At 47.4% G+C, this 19,744-nt stretch overlaps 1 protein-coding gene across 2 annotated transcripts in view; it reads right to left on the reverse strand.

Annotated features, from left to right (window-relative positions):
- LOC135388821 (SHC-transforming protein 1-like) overlaps window positions 1-18,319 on the reverse strand; it is a 37,490-nt gene extending 19,171 nt beyond the window's left edge. Inside the window, exons 1-3 of one of the 2 annotated variants that reach the window (XM_064618647.1) lie at window positions 18,232-18,319; window positions 7,591-7,972; window positions 6,087-6,471 (exon numbers count right to left, since the gene is read on the reverse strand). In XM_064618647.1, coding sequence (XP_064474717.1) covers window positions 6,087-6,203 — 117 coding nt within the window. In that variant the 5' untranslated portion in view covers window positions 6,204-6,471; window positions 7,591-7,972; window positions 18,232-18,319. Of the gene's footprint in view, window positions 1-6,086; window positions 6,472-7,590; window positions 7,973-12,933; window positions 13,526-18,231 lie in introns of those variants that run through there. The other variant, XM_064618646.1, reaches the window with a different exon arrangement.
- Between the last annotated feature and the right edge of the window lie 1,425 nt (window positions 18,320-19,744).

Below are 19,744 nucleotides of genomic sequence, written 5' to 3' on the forward strand. Positions count from 1 at the left end.
ATAGTAGCGCCTGTTATGCTTCAAATACCCTCGCTTTTAGTCAGCACAGCTGAGTAGTTCCATTAGATGGACTTTCTTTTTTCTCACATGAGGGTGAAAGGGGAACGCCGTCTCCGCGCGAGAATGTACGGCGCCTGAAAAAAAAAGCGTCGTTTCTCGGAAGACTGCTTGAGCGTACTTTAGAGGACTGTGATTCACACATCATTAAGGCATACAAGAATGTTGGAAAGAACAGCGGAAGTTACTGGAAAAGAGGGGTCATTTTGTTTCTTAGCATTGCTGTAAGGAGTCAATATCCTTCAGTTGCACCAGCTACACAAAGAAGAAGAAGAAAGAGAAAAGTTTTTGGGCTTAGCTATATGTTCAGCTAGTTTCACGCCTTGTGAGGCAAGATAGACCGGGGGAAAAAGGGGGTGGGAAATGGAGACAAGCTGTGATGGACCCGATGCCCCTTGCTATCTGCCTAACTCGATATTTTCATGAATACGACAGTTGGAAAACACACAGACAGTTTACTGAATACGCACGAATGATAAATACACTGAAAGACTGTGAAAATAACGGTTACCTAGCCATTTCGGCGTTGAAGGGCCGTATGAGCTAATACTAGGATCCAACATCCATATGCGATTACGTTAAAACGGATGAAGAACGTACATGAGCGTGCGCCGCACGCTTATAATACTATAGCGGCGCCACTGTTTGCTTATGGCAATGGCGATGAGACTGATTAAACAGTTTGGCGCTCACAGAAGTGAGTCCTGCAAGCCGGCGGTAAGTGGGTTCCGAACCCCCTAGGATGAGGCAATTCCGCAGAATTTTCCTGGGGGTGAGTTACATGACGTTCTGCTTATCGATGATACCCTTCACGTATGGACAGAGACAGATATATGTGATGCAACGAAAGCACTCTACGAAACCGATATGATAAGGGAAGCTGTCAAATCAAAGATAAGCATTAAGTGGATGTCAGCCACTTCAAAGAAACAAGGAGAGCGGCTCATCTCGTTTCCGGACCAGTTACCACGAGCACCCTGCGATCTATTAAAATCCTCTCTTATTTTATTGGTCATCGCGGAAAGTAACTGTAGCCGTAATACACAGTCACAAACGTCTCTTTTTCTTCTCAAGTTTACAGCATTTGTAAGGACCGTGATTTGAGAAAGTGTTACTCAAATGAACGAACCTCATTTGTGAAAGCTGCACTATAGGCGTCCTGCCAAGGAGAGCACTCAAAAAGAAAGTTTCAAATGACTCTTGCCAGGAACAAGAAAAACGCGTGGCCCACATCAAAAAAGTAAAAGAAAACACAGCCACAGGGCCACAAAAGAGGCCACGCAGCGATGTCTTCGACAGGGAAGTACACGTCGCAAACACACTTTTTTATTACGCGTTAGCGCCGCGAAGCAACTGTGGCTATCGGCGGCGTATAGATGTGGTACAGATGGAGAGAGGACAGCAGGAAGGGGGGAGGATGGAGGGGGGGTTAGTATGCGTCCTTGGCCGACTTCACGGTGAACTGTGCAGACATTCGTCTGCGAAACAACAACAACTTTGGGATGATGGCTGGGGATTTTCATCGCCAATTCGTCTGAGATTCGTCCGAAAGTCTTCGGGAAAACATCAGACCGCACAGCCGGTGGTAGGATTCGAACCCACCACCTCCCAGTCTTCAGCACGACCTTGGTTTACCACAAACGAGCGGGACGCCCGCTCGGCCATGCCGCTGGCACTTAACAAACTACAAATATATTTTCCTATGTATCCCTATACATAGCAAATACCTACGGTATTTTCAACAAACCACGAGACAGTCGGGTGGTGAAGATGGAGATGTGTGTGAAATTATGTGTACAATCATGGGGGGCAGTACTGGTGCGGACGTGGACCACCATTTTCCGTCACATAACGTTACACGGACTGACCCCCACCGTTCGACAAGCGACAACCCACGCGCGCTCGTTCAGCGGACGGGGGGGCATTCGTAATTTGAATCACGACAAAGCGAGGAATCAATGACCGCAGATCAGTGGCGTAAAACGCCAGCTGAACTCGGTTGACGGGCCAGCTGCCAGTCACTTCCTTTGACTGCTGCTGTACAAACGCAGCCCACATGGCGGAGGGCAGAGCCAAAACTGGCCGCGGCGGCCCACGGGATTTTTTTTTTTTTTTTCGCCGCAGAGCCAACGGCCTCACGTGGGATGCGGCCCACGCGAAAAATACACTGGAGATGGTCCACATATAGCAGTTAGACGTTATGTGGTGGTCGTATATTAACGCTAATATAAGGAAGTCGACAAATTGTGCCACGATGATGGCCCAAAAAAAAAAAGGGGAGTCCAGGATGTTGGATTAGATTGGATATAGGATTTAAAAAAATGTGTTCTCGAACTATCGGCCCACGGTTTGTTGGAGAACATGCAGGAAGAGGAGAGGAAACCCGTTGAAATTGGAGGAGCCAGTCCTGATCGTGCAAACGTCTTTGCATATCTCATCAAATGAAGATAAAAGTGCTGACAAGTGCGATACCGCACAAACAAAAAAGAAGAAAAGAAGAAAGCTCAGTTAGAACCGCGTGTATTTTGTCCAAAGAAACGTCGATGATAAAACTCTAAGCTGCACAGTTCATTTACAGCTGCTGACACAGTTTTATACTTTGAAAGTACATCTGTATTCTGACAGTTCCTCTCCTAAATGATCAGAGAGAGAGAGAGAGAAAAAAGACAAATAAAGGGGGAGAATATTAATGTACCTTCAAGTTTAGAATTTATTCGAATATCTCGAATGTTTAGACATTTGATATTCCGAGTCTGACAGCCACACAGCACGTCTACTATATGCATGCCAGCACTACTAACACTGCTATTTCACGTCCATTCTTCTTCTCCTTCATTATTATTATTTTTTACGTCATTATGTCGTGACAGCATTGCCGACTTTGCTCGGCTTCCCTTTCTGTCCAGCTCTAATGAACCAGGAAAAGAAAAGAAAAAAAAATCGCCGCAAATCTTGTTCATTACTTCCACACCTACAGCTATATGTCTAAAAAAGGCCGCCGAGAGAACCAGTTCCGATAGGTTCTCGAATGAACCTGAATGAGGCAAAAAGTGACTCGAGATCACTGAGATCAGTCTAAAAAACATAACGTGGTCCTCGTAACAAAACGATAGCTTGGCCGTCGTCCTCCTCGAGACAATAAAACAACGGCACAACGTGAGAGAGGGGAGGCGAACTCCAAAGAAAGAACGAAATCGAAACGGCGCGAGAGGCGAAATAACAAACAGGGGGAGACCACATGACCGCTCGGAGCCCACCCGTGGGCGAAAACCGAGAAGTTCATACGATAACTGCTCCGAAAGGGCGCTGCCATAAAAATAAACGGCGACCCAACGCAAACACACGCGCTCCGATAAGGAAATTACCTGCAGGTCGTAATGACTGCGCCCCGAAACCGGACCCTGCCCTCTAAATAACAACGCAGAGGAACCGGTCCACAATCATCACTCCCCGTGGTTTAAAAAATAATAATAATAATGCGGCAGAAACAGAAATTAAAAACGCTATAACCAAAGACGAACTTTAAAAAAGAAATGCGGAAAGAAAAGAACGGCACGCCGCGCAATCCGCTTCCAACAAAACGCGATAAGGCCACAGGGAAAGCCGCGATAACACATCGCCTCAGACGAGCAGCGCAAATACAAAAGCAGAAAGCGCAGTATAATAACAGCCAAGAAGGACCTTGAATGGAATGAGGGCTGGTGAACGCATGAATGAAACCTCCTCCTCCTCCTCCTTGCCTCTCTTCCCCGTACGCACACGTACGAGCCTACTCGCGCGTGACAGGCCTCGTACGGCTTGTGCGCATGCGTCGCGCGCCGCCATTGTGCCCCGATCGGCGTGGCGTGTTACGAAACAACAGCAGCTGCCATAGATTTTTACCCACTCACGCTTGCAGTCATTCATGTATTCGCCAGGTAGAGGACACGAGTTCTAACTTTAGACCGGCTTCGTCGGAAAAGAAGGACGCTATTACGGGGGTGGGGAGGTTATTCGACTTTGCCTCGCGAGAGGCGATATTGTTATTTCGGACACGGGCAGGCCGACGTGGCGGTGTTCTGGCGCGTGAAAAAGAAAAGTAAGGAAAAAATAAAAATAAATAAAAAAAATAAACAGCGCGTGAAGAAGAAAGCGCGTTTGAAGAAAAATTCAAACGAGTAAATATCAAGCAGTAAGTACACAATAAGACACTATATTGCTAGTAATTGCTTCCGTGCCGTGCCTCTGTCGCGTCTGAGATGAAATTCCCTTTCGTGAAGCCGCCTAGATGTATAGAAATAAAACTAAATAACTTATATATAACGTCACTGTCCAGATAAAGTTACAGGAACAAATTGAACAATGCTAACTGTTCTGTTCCAACAGGACCGTGGTACGTCTCTCCCCTTGGTTTATTTGAACAGAATGTCTTCGGAAAACGCTTGTCTACAGCAGAAGGTCAGGGATGACACACACACACACACAAAAAAAAAAAAGAAAAGGAAAAGAAAAAGAAAGGAATTCCTGAGCGAGGGCATCGTTAACTACAAAAAAAGTATGTCGTCGCCATAAATTTCTTTCCCCTTGCCAGTTTACTGCCTTTTAAATGCGTTACACACTCCTTGTGCCTCCGACATCGCCGTGTTCTACAGGCGTGTAGCACATCGAACCACCACAAGGAATGATATAAATAATTGTACGCGCGAAGTCATCAAGCTGATTAAATTCTCCCCAGAGAGCGGCAAAGGTCACGCAATGCCAAGTAGTCACTGGCACGCCCACGACTTCGAAATAGATCCGTGATCGCCATACGCGTCGCCCAACTTTCGCGTACCATACAAAAGCAGCTCATCTATATACTGGAAACAGGCGCGCTTCTGAGGGAATGCCGTGACCTCCGGTCGGACTTCGGCATAATCAGATATCACAAGCGCAAAGTAGTGTAGTTTGTTGAGCTCGTAAACATCGCGAATTAAAAAAGAAGAAGAAGAAGAAACAAAGAGCAAGAAAAAAGAAAGAAAGCACGTTGGAATGGTGTCCGTTCTTGAAGCTGCGACGTCGACCTTGTGCCGGATACCGTTCGACGAATACCCCGTTCGGCTCCGGCAGCGGAGGTACGCCTACGCCGAGCGCACATTATTCTGGTCGCGTTGTCGACCTTTTTCGGATCCCACGAGCGAATGTCTCCACTGTGGGAGAAATCTGTACCCAACGGTTTCTCCGTTCTCGTAAACAAGTCTGTGACGTGGGCTCCAAAGTTATTAACTTCGGGCCATCAACGCGTTTGCTGCGAACTTTGTGTGTTTTAATCTGCGCGGAAGTGTGCGGACTCACCTCCTACACACCGACAGACAGCTCGGAATACAGCGCGACGAAAGATACACTAGTAAATGCCCTTGAGAAACGTCAAAAATGGAAGCTGTCCTCGCATGTCCACGAGATAGTTCTGGTAGGGATTCTACACTCACGAACGAAAATGATGAAAAACAAAAGCAGAAAGTAGAGTATGAGTAAACCGAGGTTAGGTTCAATTCCGTTTCATGTGTAGAAACCCTGAGGGCGCTTTGGTGATGCAGTTACAGCTTCTTGTCCCCTCGATTGCAGTTACTCCCTATTTTGGTCCCCAAACACTGAAATTTGCTCCCCAGTTTCACAAATTGTCCCTAAACTTCGGGGACAAGCACCTACTCCTCAAAGGGACTAAAACTACTCCTTTTTTCCCTAGGAGTGTATTATGATGCAGAGGAATACGTCCCAGATCACCCCCCCACACACACACACACACAAACACATACACACCACCACCACCAGATGCTAAACATGCTATGCAGTGACTGGCTGCTGCATGTTGCTAAAATATGTCCAGTATCTTGGCAAGAATACCTTTTGGAGTTGAAGCATTCCTGAAGTCCAAATAATTTTGTCTGGGATTTTTGCCAAAAAATTGCTCTTCCAATATGTGAAATCCCCTCTGTACACACACACACAAACATGCTTGGTAAACAGCTTACCAAAGGAAACAGACAAACAACTTCAAAGAAGACACTCACCCGAACACCATATGTGACTCCTTGGCCCATGATCTCCCAGTCGGGGTGCAGCCATCCTCTCGCAGGTCTGCTCACCAGTCCCTGCTGACGCGAAGAGGGTACGGCCGCCGTAGCCATCTTACGTGCACACTGGGGACTTCGGCCAATGTTACGGACCGCTGGGACGGGGGCAGCGGTGCCGCTCACGGAGGTCGTGTCGGGGGTTCTGGATCGAGGGAGGGGAACGGGGCACTGCACCGGAGACGTCGTGGAAGGCGGCGGGGGTGCGGGCACTTCGGGCGGACTCGTTGGACCCTGGGTGACGTTGTTGTTGACGATGTTTGCGGAGGTACTATGTGTGGTGTTGTTGTTGTTGTTATTGTTGTTTGTTGCGTTGCCCTGTGTCCTAGAGGGAGAGAGAGACAGAGAGAGAGGGAGAAAAAGAGTTGTGGGTGATTCAGCCCTCATATGCACTCGTGCCAACATTTCATTTCCAAGACACGAGGCTTCTGCGGGACCGCCAGTTTTTCTGCTAATCTCAAGGTCTAGAATGTACAGCTCCCATCAACCTTAATAATAACACTGAAAAAAAAAAAAAAAAAAAAAAAACATGGTTTCGTTCCTGAGAGCGATTACAGCAACCCCTGGGTTGCCACGAGGAAATCTTAATTGAACAAAATTATTGTGTTAGTTTAACGCAAGGATTTTGTTCAATTAACATTCCCCTAGTGCCCCCAGGGTGGCTGTTATCGCCCGGGGAAATGGGATCTTTTTTTTTTTTTCAGTGTTATTATTAAGGTTGATGGGAGCTGTACAAACCTGAGGTGTCAATTGAGTTGACTTAATTTATGCATGACGATAGTTCAGTTACCCCTTAACAACAATAAAGCTGAAGAGACGAGGCTATCTCTTCGAATTTTTTGTTTGAATTATTATGCTAGTTACGATAATTTTGTATCATAAATACTCCTACTGCCAGAAGCAATGCAGCTTATTACACGGATGTCAAGAAACTAAGACGGAATTAAACGCGTCAACACTGGCTCCTGGCACATCTTGTGTTTCTCAGTTCCTTATGGTTGACACCAGGGTTGCAGAATGGTCACCTATTCCAATTCCAATCCGAGGAACGGAGATTTGTGATAATTCCGTTCCTTTCAATTCCTCGAAATGAAAAGGTATTGCCAATTCCCATCCTGGAATAGCTTGGCAACCCCATTCCATTCCGTTAATTCCGTCAATAAAAGAAAAGGGACCGGTAACCGTACTGGCTAGCCCAGACCATTCCATTCCAATTCCATTCCAGCGAGAAAGACTGACTAATTCCATTCCCATTCCATTCCAATTGCATTGCGGGCTCTGATAAATCTGGAATATAATTCCGGAATCATTCCCAATTCCGGAGTGGCAACTCCGCAACCCTGGTTGACACTCGCAGAGCCTCTAAAAGCCTGTCACAGTTTTTCGTAAGTATGACGAACTTCAAAGCTTTTTACACTGACATCACAAAACACAAAGAGCGTACCCTTGCGTAGGTAAGCGAATATATCGCTCGGCGCCCCCTTGTTGCGTGTCCCCAGCTGCGGGGTCCTTGCGACGAAGATTGGCCTCTAAGTGCTTGACGAAGCCCGGAGACGCACGGGGCCCCTCAACTCTCCCCGGGGAAACCCTCCGCCTCCCCGGCGAGGGCGAGGAAGACGAAGCCGGCAGCAGCAGGGACGGCAAGCGGTCGCCGACAGAGCTGGGCGGCGACGAGAGGGGCCTCGGGGGCCCGGGAGACCCCTTACAGGGGGGCGGACGGCCGGGGGGGCCCAGTGGTGGGTCAGCGGCGGGCTTGCGAAAAGTCCGCGGAGCTGGCACGGTATCACTCAGGGACACACGGTGACGTTCCTGCTGCACCGCGTCCGCTGAAAATAGAACAAGGCGAACTTGAGCACGTCACTGTCAATTTGTGTCAAAGTGTGTCGTAATGTCAGAGTGGATGACGAATGTGCTCGTACGGACACTAGCTGCACCAAAAGACATAAAGACGCGTTGGGTTCAAGCTGGTTTGTGCGAGTCACATAATTTTGCTTCGGAATGATCTCCTCAGAGTAAGGTAAATCAAATTAAATGGGTTATACGAAGACAGTTCTAAGTACCACGCAGATCTCTTAAGAAGGCGTCGATACGGGGTGCACACCTTTCGATAAATAATAAATCTATAATTGAATCACCCAACAACACTTTCGCAAGGCGCAATCCAATAGCGACTTCAGAAACTCCCAGAGAGCTTAACGCCGCTTTGAACTGTGGGAATTGGTTATCAGAAAGAAGGAGAAGGTCTCCAAACTGTTTCGATTTCTCCTCTCTCGGGCCCATAGTCCACGAGGTGTCAAGGTCAGCGAAAACGAAACGTGAAAGACAGTTATCCCTTCCTCGTGACAATAATTTCCCAGGATGCAACGCGTGCGCAAGGAGCACTGGGATTTCCTGAAATCGACTACCGCTACCCATAGCGTGACAACACAAGGCCCGCTGATGCACAGCGTGCCATTCAACGGAACCAATGTCAACGAAACTGAAACTCCAAAGCTCGCACATCCTTCCGTTATAACATTTTTTATGTATAATTTATTTCGCATCATTTGAGAGTTCACCTGTCTGCCAGAAAAATAAATTATCTCACGGACCACTGTCTTCCTGTAGCTGGCTGAACACACACACACACACACACACACCCAACAACCGACCAAGCCCCCTAATCAATACACGTCCGTTCGCTTGCGTAAGGACCGCTTTCCGGGAAACCGGCACATGATCCACTAAAGCCACCACCACCGACAGTCCGGAGGACCGGAAAACGGGAGACTCCACGAAGAATCGCGCTGTGACGCCCGCCCGCCACCTATTTTTTTAAAATTTTTTTAAGTCTTTTTTTTTCTTTCTATGGTTCTCCTATGTAGTTTCCTTCCCGTCCCTCGTTTCCCTTGGAAAGCGCGTGCCACGCACTGGTAGAACGCACCCACAGTGGCGGAAATGAAATGCTCGTTTCCCGGAAGCGTCGTTTCCCGCGCTTCCGGACCCCAGGCTCTGTCTCCCCCCACCCCGTCCGGGTTCCGGTCCTGCCCGCGTATCTGCACCGGGCTGCTGCTGCTGCTTCGGACGTCATTTCCTGCGCAAGTACTACGTCGCAAAAAAAGGGTCATTACGAGAGAAGTGTACGTGAGAAAACGGAGGAAGAGGTCGTATTATCACCTGGTCGAATTCCCCGTTTCGAGAAACACGGAAAGAAGACACGTAGCAATGGCAGTAGAGATAATAACGGCGAGAGCGTCATTACTTGGAAATCAAAGGGTGTTCTTTTCTCTCTTTTTTTTTTATTGCGTGTTAGCGCCGCGAAGCAACTATGGCTGTGAGCGGCGTGCAGACATGGACAGAAGGAGAGAGAAATTAACTTCACATGGGTCTGAAGGCGGGGTAGTTGGTACATCCCAGCGGTCGAATTGTTGAAGCAGCCAAAACACGGGACAGAGAGAGAGAGAGGACACACCACATGAAAGAGAGATACACGAGAGAGAAACCACAAGTAGCAGGTTGTGGTGTGTCTTCCCTCTGCCCGTGTTTTTTTGGCTGTTTCAACTAATACGCAACTTCTTTTTTTTTTTTTTGTGAGGTTGTACGATTCCTGAGGGGTGTGTGTGTGCTGGGAAAATATTCTGGTCGATGACAGATAACATACTCTTCGCTAAAATTGCTAATTGGTCTAGTTGGTGATTTTTGAAACGTGACAAATATCAGCTCAAGCTCTGGACACGGGACAGAGACGAGACTCATAGACAACGCTCTTGATGCTCAGTTTCTAACGTGTTTGTTTGTGTGCATCATTTAACGCGCTTGCTTCCTTGGGGCGCAACGAACCGTAAACGCGCAAGAACATATGGCGGCCAATCTCCTCAATCATCATCATTAAAATGAAGTTGTTGTTGCGGCCAACAATGTGTCTTAGGCGCGTAATATCGCGTGTCTTCTATTTATCGGCAACATCCACGCAATACGACGATACACGCGACGTATAAGACGGGTTTGGGTCCCACGCAGAACGAGGCGGCCACAACCCGATACGTTGGATACACCGACATGCAATCTCGGCGAATTAAGCTGATGCGTATCCTTCCTCGGGGATGAGAAGCCCTCTACCCCCTCTACCACGGACGACCTTGAGAGCTCAGAAGACGCCTTCCGTGAAGCCCCGAGGGGGTTCGCGCCATGCAACAGACGCTCCCTTATGCAACACGTCCGGTCGCACGTCACGACCTCACCGGGCAGACTTCATCAAACCAGCAGAACGGGAACGTCATCGTTATAACGTCATCGCTATAACGCCCACTACCACCGAAGGTCGGCGGTGTTCGAAACCTAGTCCTATGATCATCGTTGTTCTTGCTTGCAGTACGGCAATAGTATAATTCTCTGTGCTTTACAAGTAACGCAGTTGCAGTAAATACTGTACGCTATTTGCGTACACCATCGTTAATAGTTAGGTGTAAGAAGAGATCGCCTCACAGCGTTATATCTATAACCAATATTGTATGTTTCATTCGTGAATTCTGTGTGAGGTTAGAATAGCTCACGCGCTGAACAAGAGGGCTGTTCTGTTTGCCTCGCTACATTCGCGAGCCCTAACTCATCAAATAATATAGACCCACATACACCGAGGTAGGGTCCCGCAGCGCAAGCGGGGAAATGTCACATGACCTAACCATGCATCATTTAGTTGTCGTCGGTACTGTGACCAGTACTAGCAGCTGAACAGGGTCACCTTCTCATCTTACACACAGAAAACTTTCCTTGCTGGAAGGGCTGAGGGGTTACAAACTGACAGCCCCCCTCCAACCGCACAGCTCACAACGATGCTGCACTACACGCTCCTTTTTGTAAAATCTCAAGATCTCAATCTGTGCATGTATGATACACATATTAAAAACTATCCGTGGCAAAGATATACTGTACAAAGCCTTATGTTAATCCAGACTGCTATTTTCTCCTTTCTACCACAAGCCCACGTCCGACCGCACTCACTGGCCTTACCAAAAAAGAAAAAAGAAACGCAACCATCCTCGATAAAACTCGCGTGCGAACCTACGAAACCGGTCAACCGTGCACGACGGCCAAATCTGGATCACACACGGCCCTCGTGTGTCCTCCTCTCCACTTCACAGAGTTTTTCTCAATGAAACCAGCCTCGTAGCGGATGTGTGGCCCAGTTTCTTTCTTTCTTCCTTCTTTTTTTTTTTTTTTCAAACATCTTTTTATCTCTACACGAACGAACGCTGCTGCCCATCGTGGATGGCTGCCACAACCCAGAAAGTTTTGTAGATGATTGACTCCCCTCTTCCTACGCGTGCTTCCGGAAAGGACGCCTCCGTAGTTGTACTACCACCACCACCACCACTACTACTACTACTACTGACTGCTGATGCGTATCACGCGCAAATGAGAGAAGCGAGAGAGAAAACGCCACGAAGTCGGGTGAACAACCGGCCACGTCAAAAAAGCCTACACACTACCCGGTTTCATTCAATGATCCACTCACGTTTTTTGACAAGGCCGTAGGCGGCAAAAGCGGGCCGGCGGTGCCTACGACCTGCCCATGTGCCGCACCCATCAAAACGAGGCCCATCTCCACGATAAAATACTCAACCAGTTCCCGCAAACATGCCGAGAGAAAACCGACTGCGATATTCCGTGTGTACACACGGGCGAAGCAGCACTGTTATCTACTTATTGCAGTGTTGCGCTACCGGGCTGTTACTGCAACGAGTTATTGCTGCTGTACGCTGTAGTGTTTTACATCCTCTTCTCTTGTACACACTGTCGGCATTGGAGACGACTGAACTGCAACTGCACGTAACGCAATGTGTTTGTACAGTACATTTAAGTACTATGTGCATGAGCACAGATGCATATACTAGTTAATTAAAAGAAAAAAAGAGAGAGACTTATTGACTGAGCTCTCAGGAACAATAAGAAAGCTCGGAGCAGCACAATCAGACCTGCAACATAACGTGTACTTCACAATGCTGTGCAGTCCAGTGGATCTTGTGCTGTTCTAAACGCACGATACAACGGGTGAGCCCTTCATCAGATAATGGCTCTCCATATAAAGCATTCGCGAACCTATCTTCGAGCCACTTAACAACGTATCAACGCATTCAAAAAGGTCGTCACTCCGACGCAAACAGAGATTGCTTGTCAAGACCCGGCGCTTCAGTGCCAGATCGTTCACCGCTAGCCTAAAACAACTGTACTACTACGAACTCTGCGCAGCACAATGCTCAAAATGGGGCCAGCATGAAACAATCGCGGAGACAATACACAAAGAGCCTAAACGTCACGTCAGAAAGATGAACGGCGACGTTCCAGTGGCACACACCAGAACCTTTCCTTCACCTTGTGGGTGGCAGCCAAGAGAAATAAACGACCTTCTCCGTGAGCACACCTCTTTCGGATGTATTTTTAAACGACCAGCGAGGTTCGTGACACAAACGACGTTCCTATTCTATAAATGTAACAGTCAGACGCATCGTTACTTATTTCTGCGCCGACCGGCACAGATGATATCAAAGACGAAAAAAACATACGCACTGCATATCACAGCCTCAAAAAAGGAGAGACTCACGAAAAAAAAAAAAAGAAAAAAACGTCAAAAGGCGCTGGTCTTCTCCCTCGGCGAGCTGTAACCAAATTCGGCATTGCGGGGCACGTCAAAATGCAGCTGCCGCATACATGCTACGCCTACACGGTGCGACGACCACAAAGTGGGTGAAAAAAAGAAAAGAGATGCCGCACACGCGCAAGCTGAAATACAGAGACGAATGATACTAACCCTGCAAGGCAACGATATCCGAAACGCTGTCTTCCTCCCGAAGACTCCGGTAGGATGAGACGGAAAAGCACCTCAACATTTCGTAGGCAGTTCGAGAACACACTCCCGATTTTGTTTTTATCCCTACAATGTTCTTTTGATCTTCGTCAACTCTCTTTTTCGACTAGAATAGAACGCTCTGTTTTTCTCAGAAGAGCCTTCCCTTACGGGCGCAAAACAGTAGCAGACGACAGAAATCCAAACACGTAAACACCAACACTGCTAAACTCCGCGTAGGTATCAGTCGCACAGGGCAGAGTAATAACTGTACACGAGACGAACAGCACACCATGTCGCTGGAGTGGGTAGCCGGCCTCTCTCTAGCGAGGTACTGTCGTGATGCCGGCGTGTCGTCGTGATCGGCATTTTGTCCGTCGGTATCCGTGGAAGGTAGGCTGCGATATGAGGTTGTCGCTCAATGAAAAGGATGGACAGTAGGTTGAACTAGGCTGGATGACGTCGTAACGTATCGTGGCAATCCCACATGGCCGCGGCCGTGGCGGCATACGCCAGCGGGAGAACGCGAATGGCCGCTACTCACAAGCAGAAACTCAACAGCGGCCGCCGCAGAGAGGCAGGCAGGGAGGGCGCTGCGAGACGATGAATGAACGCGCGCGCCAACCGGAAACGCCGTCACGGCGCATATAGAGAACGTACGAGGGAGGAAGTAAAAAGTAAAAATGCAAGAAAGATTGTAAAGAGCCCGATAGAGAGAGAGAGAGCACGCAGAGGAGAGGAGTTGGCCAACGTTGGCGTCCACAGATGGCGCGAGCTCACGGGGCGTCAGGCGCGTGAGAGTTCGCCACGGTGTAGGTCCGTGAGACCGTAATTTGGTGCCCGTAAGATTGTAGGATAACCATGAGACTTTTGTACCTTCCTTGAACTTTTCGCTTTTTTTCCCCACTCCTTTCGACTCTTGACTGAAGTGGTCATCCACAGTGACTACGTTGCAGTGCACTCTTTCTCCAAATCCTGAAACATCTCGAGGGGTGCGTATCGTAAATACACAAAATGCACATCTCCTCGACAAATTCACGCCATGTCGAAGCACTCGGAGACAAGCGAGGTAAGGGGACAGAGCAAAACGCTATTCGTCAAGATGACGTGACATTCTCATGGCCCTCCCATCAAGAAAGGTCTCTCCCTCCGGAACAATGCGACGTGAGGAACACGTGTTGGAAGTTCTTGGCTACCGTCCGAAATTCCGCCACAAAGAGGTTTTACATCAACAGACCACGACAAGGCAGCACTGATACTCATTTTCTTTACCGCGAGTGCAAAGAGGATTGACTTATAGTGGTGCAAATGGGCTGCCGCAGCCGTTCGTATTTAGTGGGATTGTTGGATTCGTGCGGGACCATAAGCTGTAGAAAAAAATAAATAGGTAAATAAGTGAACGTCTCGTAAAGATCGTCTCCGTTCACTGGGAGCTCCACGAGGAATCGCTCGAGATGGTAGCAAGAAGCAATACGTTCATCATACTTCGATAATCGTTGGTGATAGATGACAATGCTATAAATGTATGCTCAAATTAATGGAACGAACACCCGCGGAATATTTTACTACTGTTTTGTACTATTCGTATTTGTAATATTCGTATTTTGACAAAATACTTTCGCATTCGTAGGGATTCAAACCAACGAAACTCGCGATTGTGTGACAATATTAGAATATTACCAGTGACAGAGTGTTCATTTTGAGGTCATGAGTGGGGAGTTTATTTATTACCAGTGACGATTACTTCGCTTCCGTGGGAATCCCTATGGACGAAAGGTTGGTTTTCTTGGTGAAGGCTGTTTGCTGAGAAATCTGAGCACAGATAAGTCGTGTGACGACATAAACGTCAGAGAGTGACGTTTATCTCTGTTCGAGTACGCGTTGCATGACGCGGGATAAGCACGTAGGGATTACGTGAAAACCAATACCAGGGCAGCACATGCGATAACTGCAGGCACTAGAAGGCACAAAAATGACACAGAAGAAGACAAAAATGACATCGCAGTTGGACCTTTTCCTTCGCGTATCTAACCGCCAGAAGGCAATGCGTTGTATGGCATACAGGTCTTATACCGCTGTCACACGGGCATTTCAATCGTCATTGAAATGAACAACGATTGAACTGAATGGTGATTGGCGGCTCATACACGACCATTTTCAATTACCACTGACCCCGTGCTCCACGACTCGATTCGTGAAACCCCACTGAGGCAGTCGAGGATCCTGGAAAAGTGCGGTCGGCAGCCTCGCGTTCCGTGAACAGCTAAGCGCTGAACAAAATCAAAACAGAATACGAAAACAAACTGAGTGTTAAGCTATGAAACTTCAGGATAATAGTTATTAAACGTGGCTCATGCATTCGCGAATTTACTTTTCTACTCTCGACGCTACAGACTGTCACGCAAAAAATGCACATTAAATCAGTCGTTTCACATGTATTGAGCACAAGTATAATGAAAAGGCCTACAAGCTTAAATAATGGTTCCCACTGAATTTCGGGACAAAAATTCGAGAGTTTTTCAAGGACCTGTTGAGGTCAGACGACATTTTGTCGGATGCAAAACACAGTTTATGAACAGGACTTCAATATTTTGCAGAAATATTTATAAGCTATAAGTATCATACATGGGGACTGCACAATATCAGTTCACAGATGAGACTGGCAACTAATGAATTTTCAAGATAATAGTACAGAAAAAAAAAAAAACAGAATAGAGGTAGCCGTTCATTTCTTGCTTGCAATATTGCAATAAATTGCGTAAAATTGCAATAATGCCCTATTGCAATAAAGAGAGCCAACTCCTGTGGTTTCGAAAATGACTTCGGAAAAGCGTAATTTGCACAAGCAGCTCCGCGAGAACAAGAAAAAGATGCAAAATCAAGGGTTCTCAAGGGCTGTCAAAAGTTCCGGATTATCCATTAACCAGTGGGAACCACGTTAAAAGCAGTTCAAAGGCAAAAACACTCAAGCTTCTTTTATTAGCGTACAAGCTTTCATGCTACACGGTCAAACTTGGAAGTTTGCAAGTACTGCAAGTGCGGCATGAAAGCTTGACGCTAATAAACAGAAGTTTCAGTGTTTTTATCTTTACATTACTTGCGTTGATCGTATAGTAATTGAAAGTTTCCACGTTCTCCGATCGCCATATATTGCGCATATTAAAACACCACTGATACGCAGAACCTTTTCTTTTTCATTGTGTCTTTCTTCACCACAGAGACGCTTTTTGACCACTAAAACTTTTGTCGACACACCTTACGTCGAACATCAGACGCACACATACCGTGCATAGCGCCACCTGGCGTTTATCGTATCGTGTCAACCTCTCAAGGAGCATTGGATCGGACCGTGCGGCTGCGGCGGGCTCGAGACGTTCAGTGCACGACCTACTAGATTATAACGACCATATCATACTCGGCAACCCCTATGAGGAGCCCGTCCGCACGATCCGCTAGAGGCGCTACTCATCGGCCCGCGAGATCTACATAATGATTGGACAATAGAAATTTGAATTTTGAACGCGCAGAAGCGGACGTAGCAGACGACAGCAACAGCTCCTATGAAAACGCGTAGACTGATGATGATAATCAACTTTAGAAAGAAGCATCTCTCGTGGAACATCCACCACTTGTACAAAAATACCATAATACCATATATACAAAATAAAGGTAAGCTGAAGTACACAGTATTGTAGAAATTGAGGAAGCAATAACCGGGCCGATGAGTAGCGCCACCGCTAGCCTCCAAATGCGGAGCTGGGAAGGCGTCGCCATAATTTAGTAGGTCGTGGTTCAGTGGCTATTGGAAACAATGATCGTCGGAATATCTGTGTGATAGTGGCACTATTTAGGTCTCACCGTACTCATTTTCAGTTACGAATTTTCCTACAGCATCCGAGGGCGCTTTCGCTCATCCGTTGAATGAACCCAAACTGGCTGCACGTGTTTTAATTTCGTCCAAGCTCATGGGAGCGGCATTGATGACTTCACGTCCGACTGCGTGACTTCACGTAGCTGAGTCGTGAGCGAGCGTGACATTCGAAGGCACGCGCGGGGGCGACTCCCCATGGTTTCCGGTTGGCGGAGGCGGCGCGGGGCTTACACCTTCTCACGCTGGTTCCTCGAATTTCAAAATTAGAGTAACCCTTCACGACACTGACGACATCACCGCCTTATGACGACGTCACGCATGACAGAGCTCACGTCGGCACACGCCCACAAGACTCATCAAAAGTACGGCCTCAAAGCATATCAACGATATGGTGATTCGAGAAGGTCGTTATTGGATACAAATACCACTCAAAAATTGCTAGAAACAGACTTTTTCTGTGTGTGTGTTCCCTCATATTCGACAAAGAGGAGCGACCGCATTGATATCTCTCAATCGCTTCTGAAGCAGACGACAAAAACTGTTTTCGGCTCTGTCGTTGTCGTCTGCAAAGTATGCTTCCACCCGGATTCGCATCCACATAGAAATTAATACGTGCAAAATACGACGCGCTTTCACGTGGCGAATACTGACGGCCTTTAAGCCGATTCGCACATACCAACTTTGCAGAGATTTCAATGCAACTTTGAGCTAACTATAAGACTTCACTGAGAAAATGTGCGTACAGATTCGTAGTTCGCTTTCGAAGCGGAGGACTCCAGCATCCCACAGGTCAGCCGTGAATGAATGAGAGCGCGACTTCAAATCACATGAAGCAAAATAAATAAATAAAAGTGCAAATAAATCTCGTATATTGTGCAATTCACCCAAGCCATACGAGTAAAATTCGCGACAGACATGACATGCCGAGTTTCCCGCAGTCTCCCGTTGTTTTTCTGTACGAGCGTGCATTCACGGTTTTTTATATGCTATCGTTTTCGTGACTTCGTGATTACGAGCCAACTAGAATTCCTCGAAACTTATAGTTCGTGTGCGTTGGCTCTTCAAACTTCGCGGAAAGGAGGTCCCTATCTCGAACTGTAGAGTGTGTGGTTTAAAAATCGGACCAATGTCGTGCCTCTATCGCTGCACAGTTGGTATGCGCGATAGACACGCTCTAGACGATAAGGGATGCAACCAGGGACGTGAAAAAAAAATATCGTCGAATGAACAGGCGCAATTGTAGCGGATGATATAGGTATCTGCAGGATGTGTGACAAGGGTGCTCGCTCAGAGATAACAATGCGAACCGCTGGCAGGAAGTTGCGAACCCGCGTACACTTGCACAACGTCGGTGATATTCCCTCCAATGGGGCTAAAAAAAGGTCACTCACAGCAAACAGTCTGCCGCTGTAGACAGAGATGAGCCAACGATCTATCGAACGTTCTTTGTGCACGAGAAGAGGTTGTTATCTCATTATTTGTCCATCAGGCGGCCGTTTTGGAAACACTGTAAAGCCGTTCCAACATATCAGGGGCGAGGACGATGTCATTGGGGATGATGGTTGGCTAGGAGCGTGCTGTGCAGTGAAGTTATGCTTTACGCTGATGGTAATTCAAGGTTTAATGGCGCAGCGGTAACTATACGGCCATAATGCACAAAGACAGAGATAAAAGCGTTAGAGAAAACGATCCTGCGACTGGTTAAAAATGTTTGAAGCGTGCAGGAACCGGCCATCGGGAATGTTACAAGACCTACAAGATATAAATCATCATCGCACCTCCATATGGTACGTCCCGGATACATACGGTTGAACTCCCAAGTGACGTTTTTTTTAAATTCGTTTTCGTTAAAGGAGCGAGGGCAGAAGAACTTGAGAAGGAAAAGCACAGACGCCGCCGCCGTACACGCATCTCGGTCTGCACGTTTATTTTACTCGCATATTATTAGTAGCCGTTGCAGACAAACAGACGCGTGCAGAAAACGAAACTGCGCAAACACGTACTCTGCCACCCCAAAAATACACCCTTCTCCGCACATACACAATTGGCTTTCGTGATCCTTTTACAAATAATGACGTCCCATCTCCCCCGCTCGAACGTTATTATAGTTTTGCCTTCGCTCTTTCCACATCCGAAAGGCCTAAATAGTAACGTTTCCTGCCGGTTCATCCCAAAGGACCTCCGGCCCAGAGAGCAATACGCATCCAACGAGCAGCCCTCGTCATACAGTGGGTGGGGAGGACAACGTAGAGGATACGGGTGCAGCTATTGTGGTGTACACAGTGGATGGACCCCCGGCTGACGGTTTTTGCGCTATTTTTGAAGCGCTTAGCTCAGCTTTTGTGGGACTGCATCCGCACATCTTTTCATAGTGATATGATGGTTCGATATTCGTTACCTTCGACGGGCATGTGCGATGCGATCCAAAAGAGGGACTTTCCAAATTACAATGAGAGAGGGAGAGAGAAAGTGAGCGACACGGACGTAATCTTACGAACCGATAAAATTTCGATTGAATTACGAAGAAATGGCAATTAACTTCCGAATTAATGCACTTAAATAAAACTAATAAATTCCTTGTCAGTCTAATGCACTCACTTTTTGAGGTAGTATTTAAGCTTCAAGTTGGGACCAGTTTCGTGAAATTCCACTCTAAAAATGGAACTTCACCGCATAGCACGCTCCTAGCCAACAGTCATCTCGAATGACATCGTTCTCTTCTCTGGTTCGTTGAGAACGAGGGGCGTACGCCTTTTTATGACACTTATGGGAGGTGGCCCGGGTTCGAATCCGTGCGCCGGCTTTGCTGCCTGAGTGTTTGCCCTGGGTTTTCCTCATATGCGCTTGAAGGAAGCACTGAGATGACCCCGAAACTTTTTTTCGTTTTTCGGTGCAGAGTGTTCT

Source organism: Ornithodoros turicata, chromosome 3 (assembly GCF_037126465.1).
Source record: "Ornithodoros turicata isolate Travis chromosome 3, ASM3712646v1, whole genome shotgun sequence".
NCBI classification, from domain to species: Eukaryota; Metazoa; Arthropoda; class Arachnida; order Ixodida; family Argasidae; genus Ornithodoros; species Ornithodoros turicata.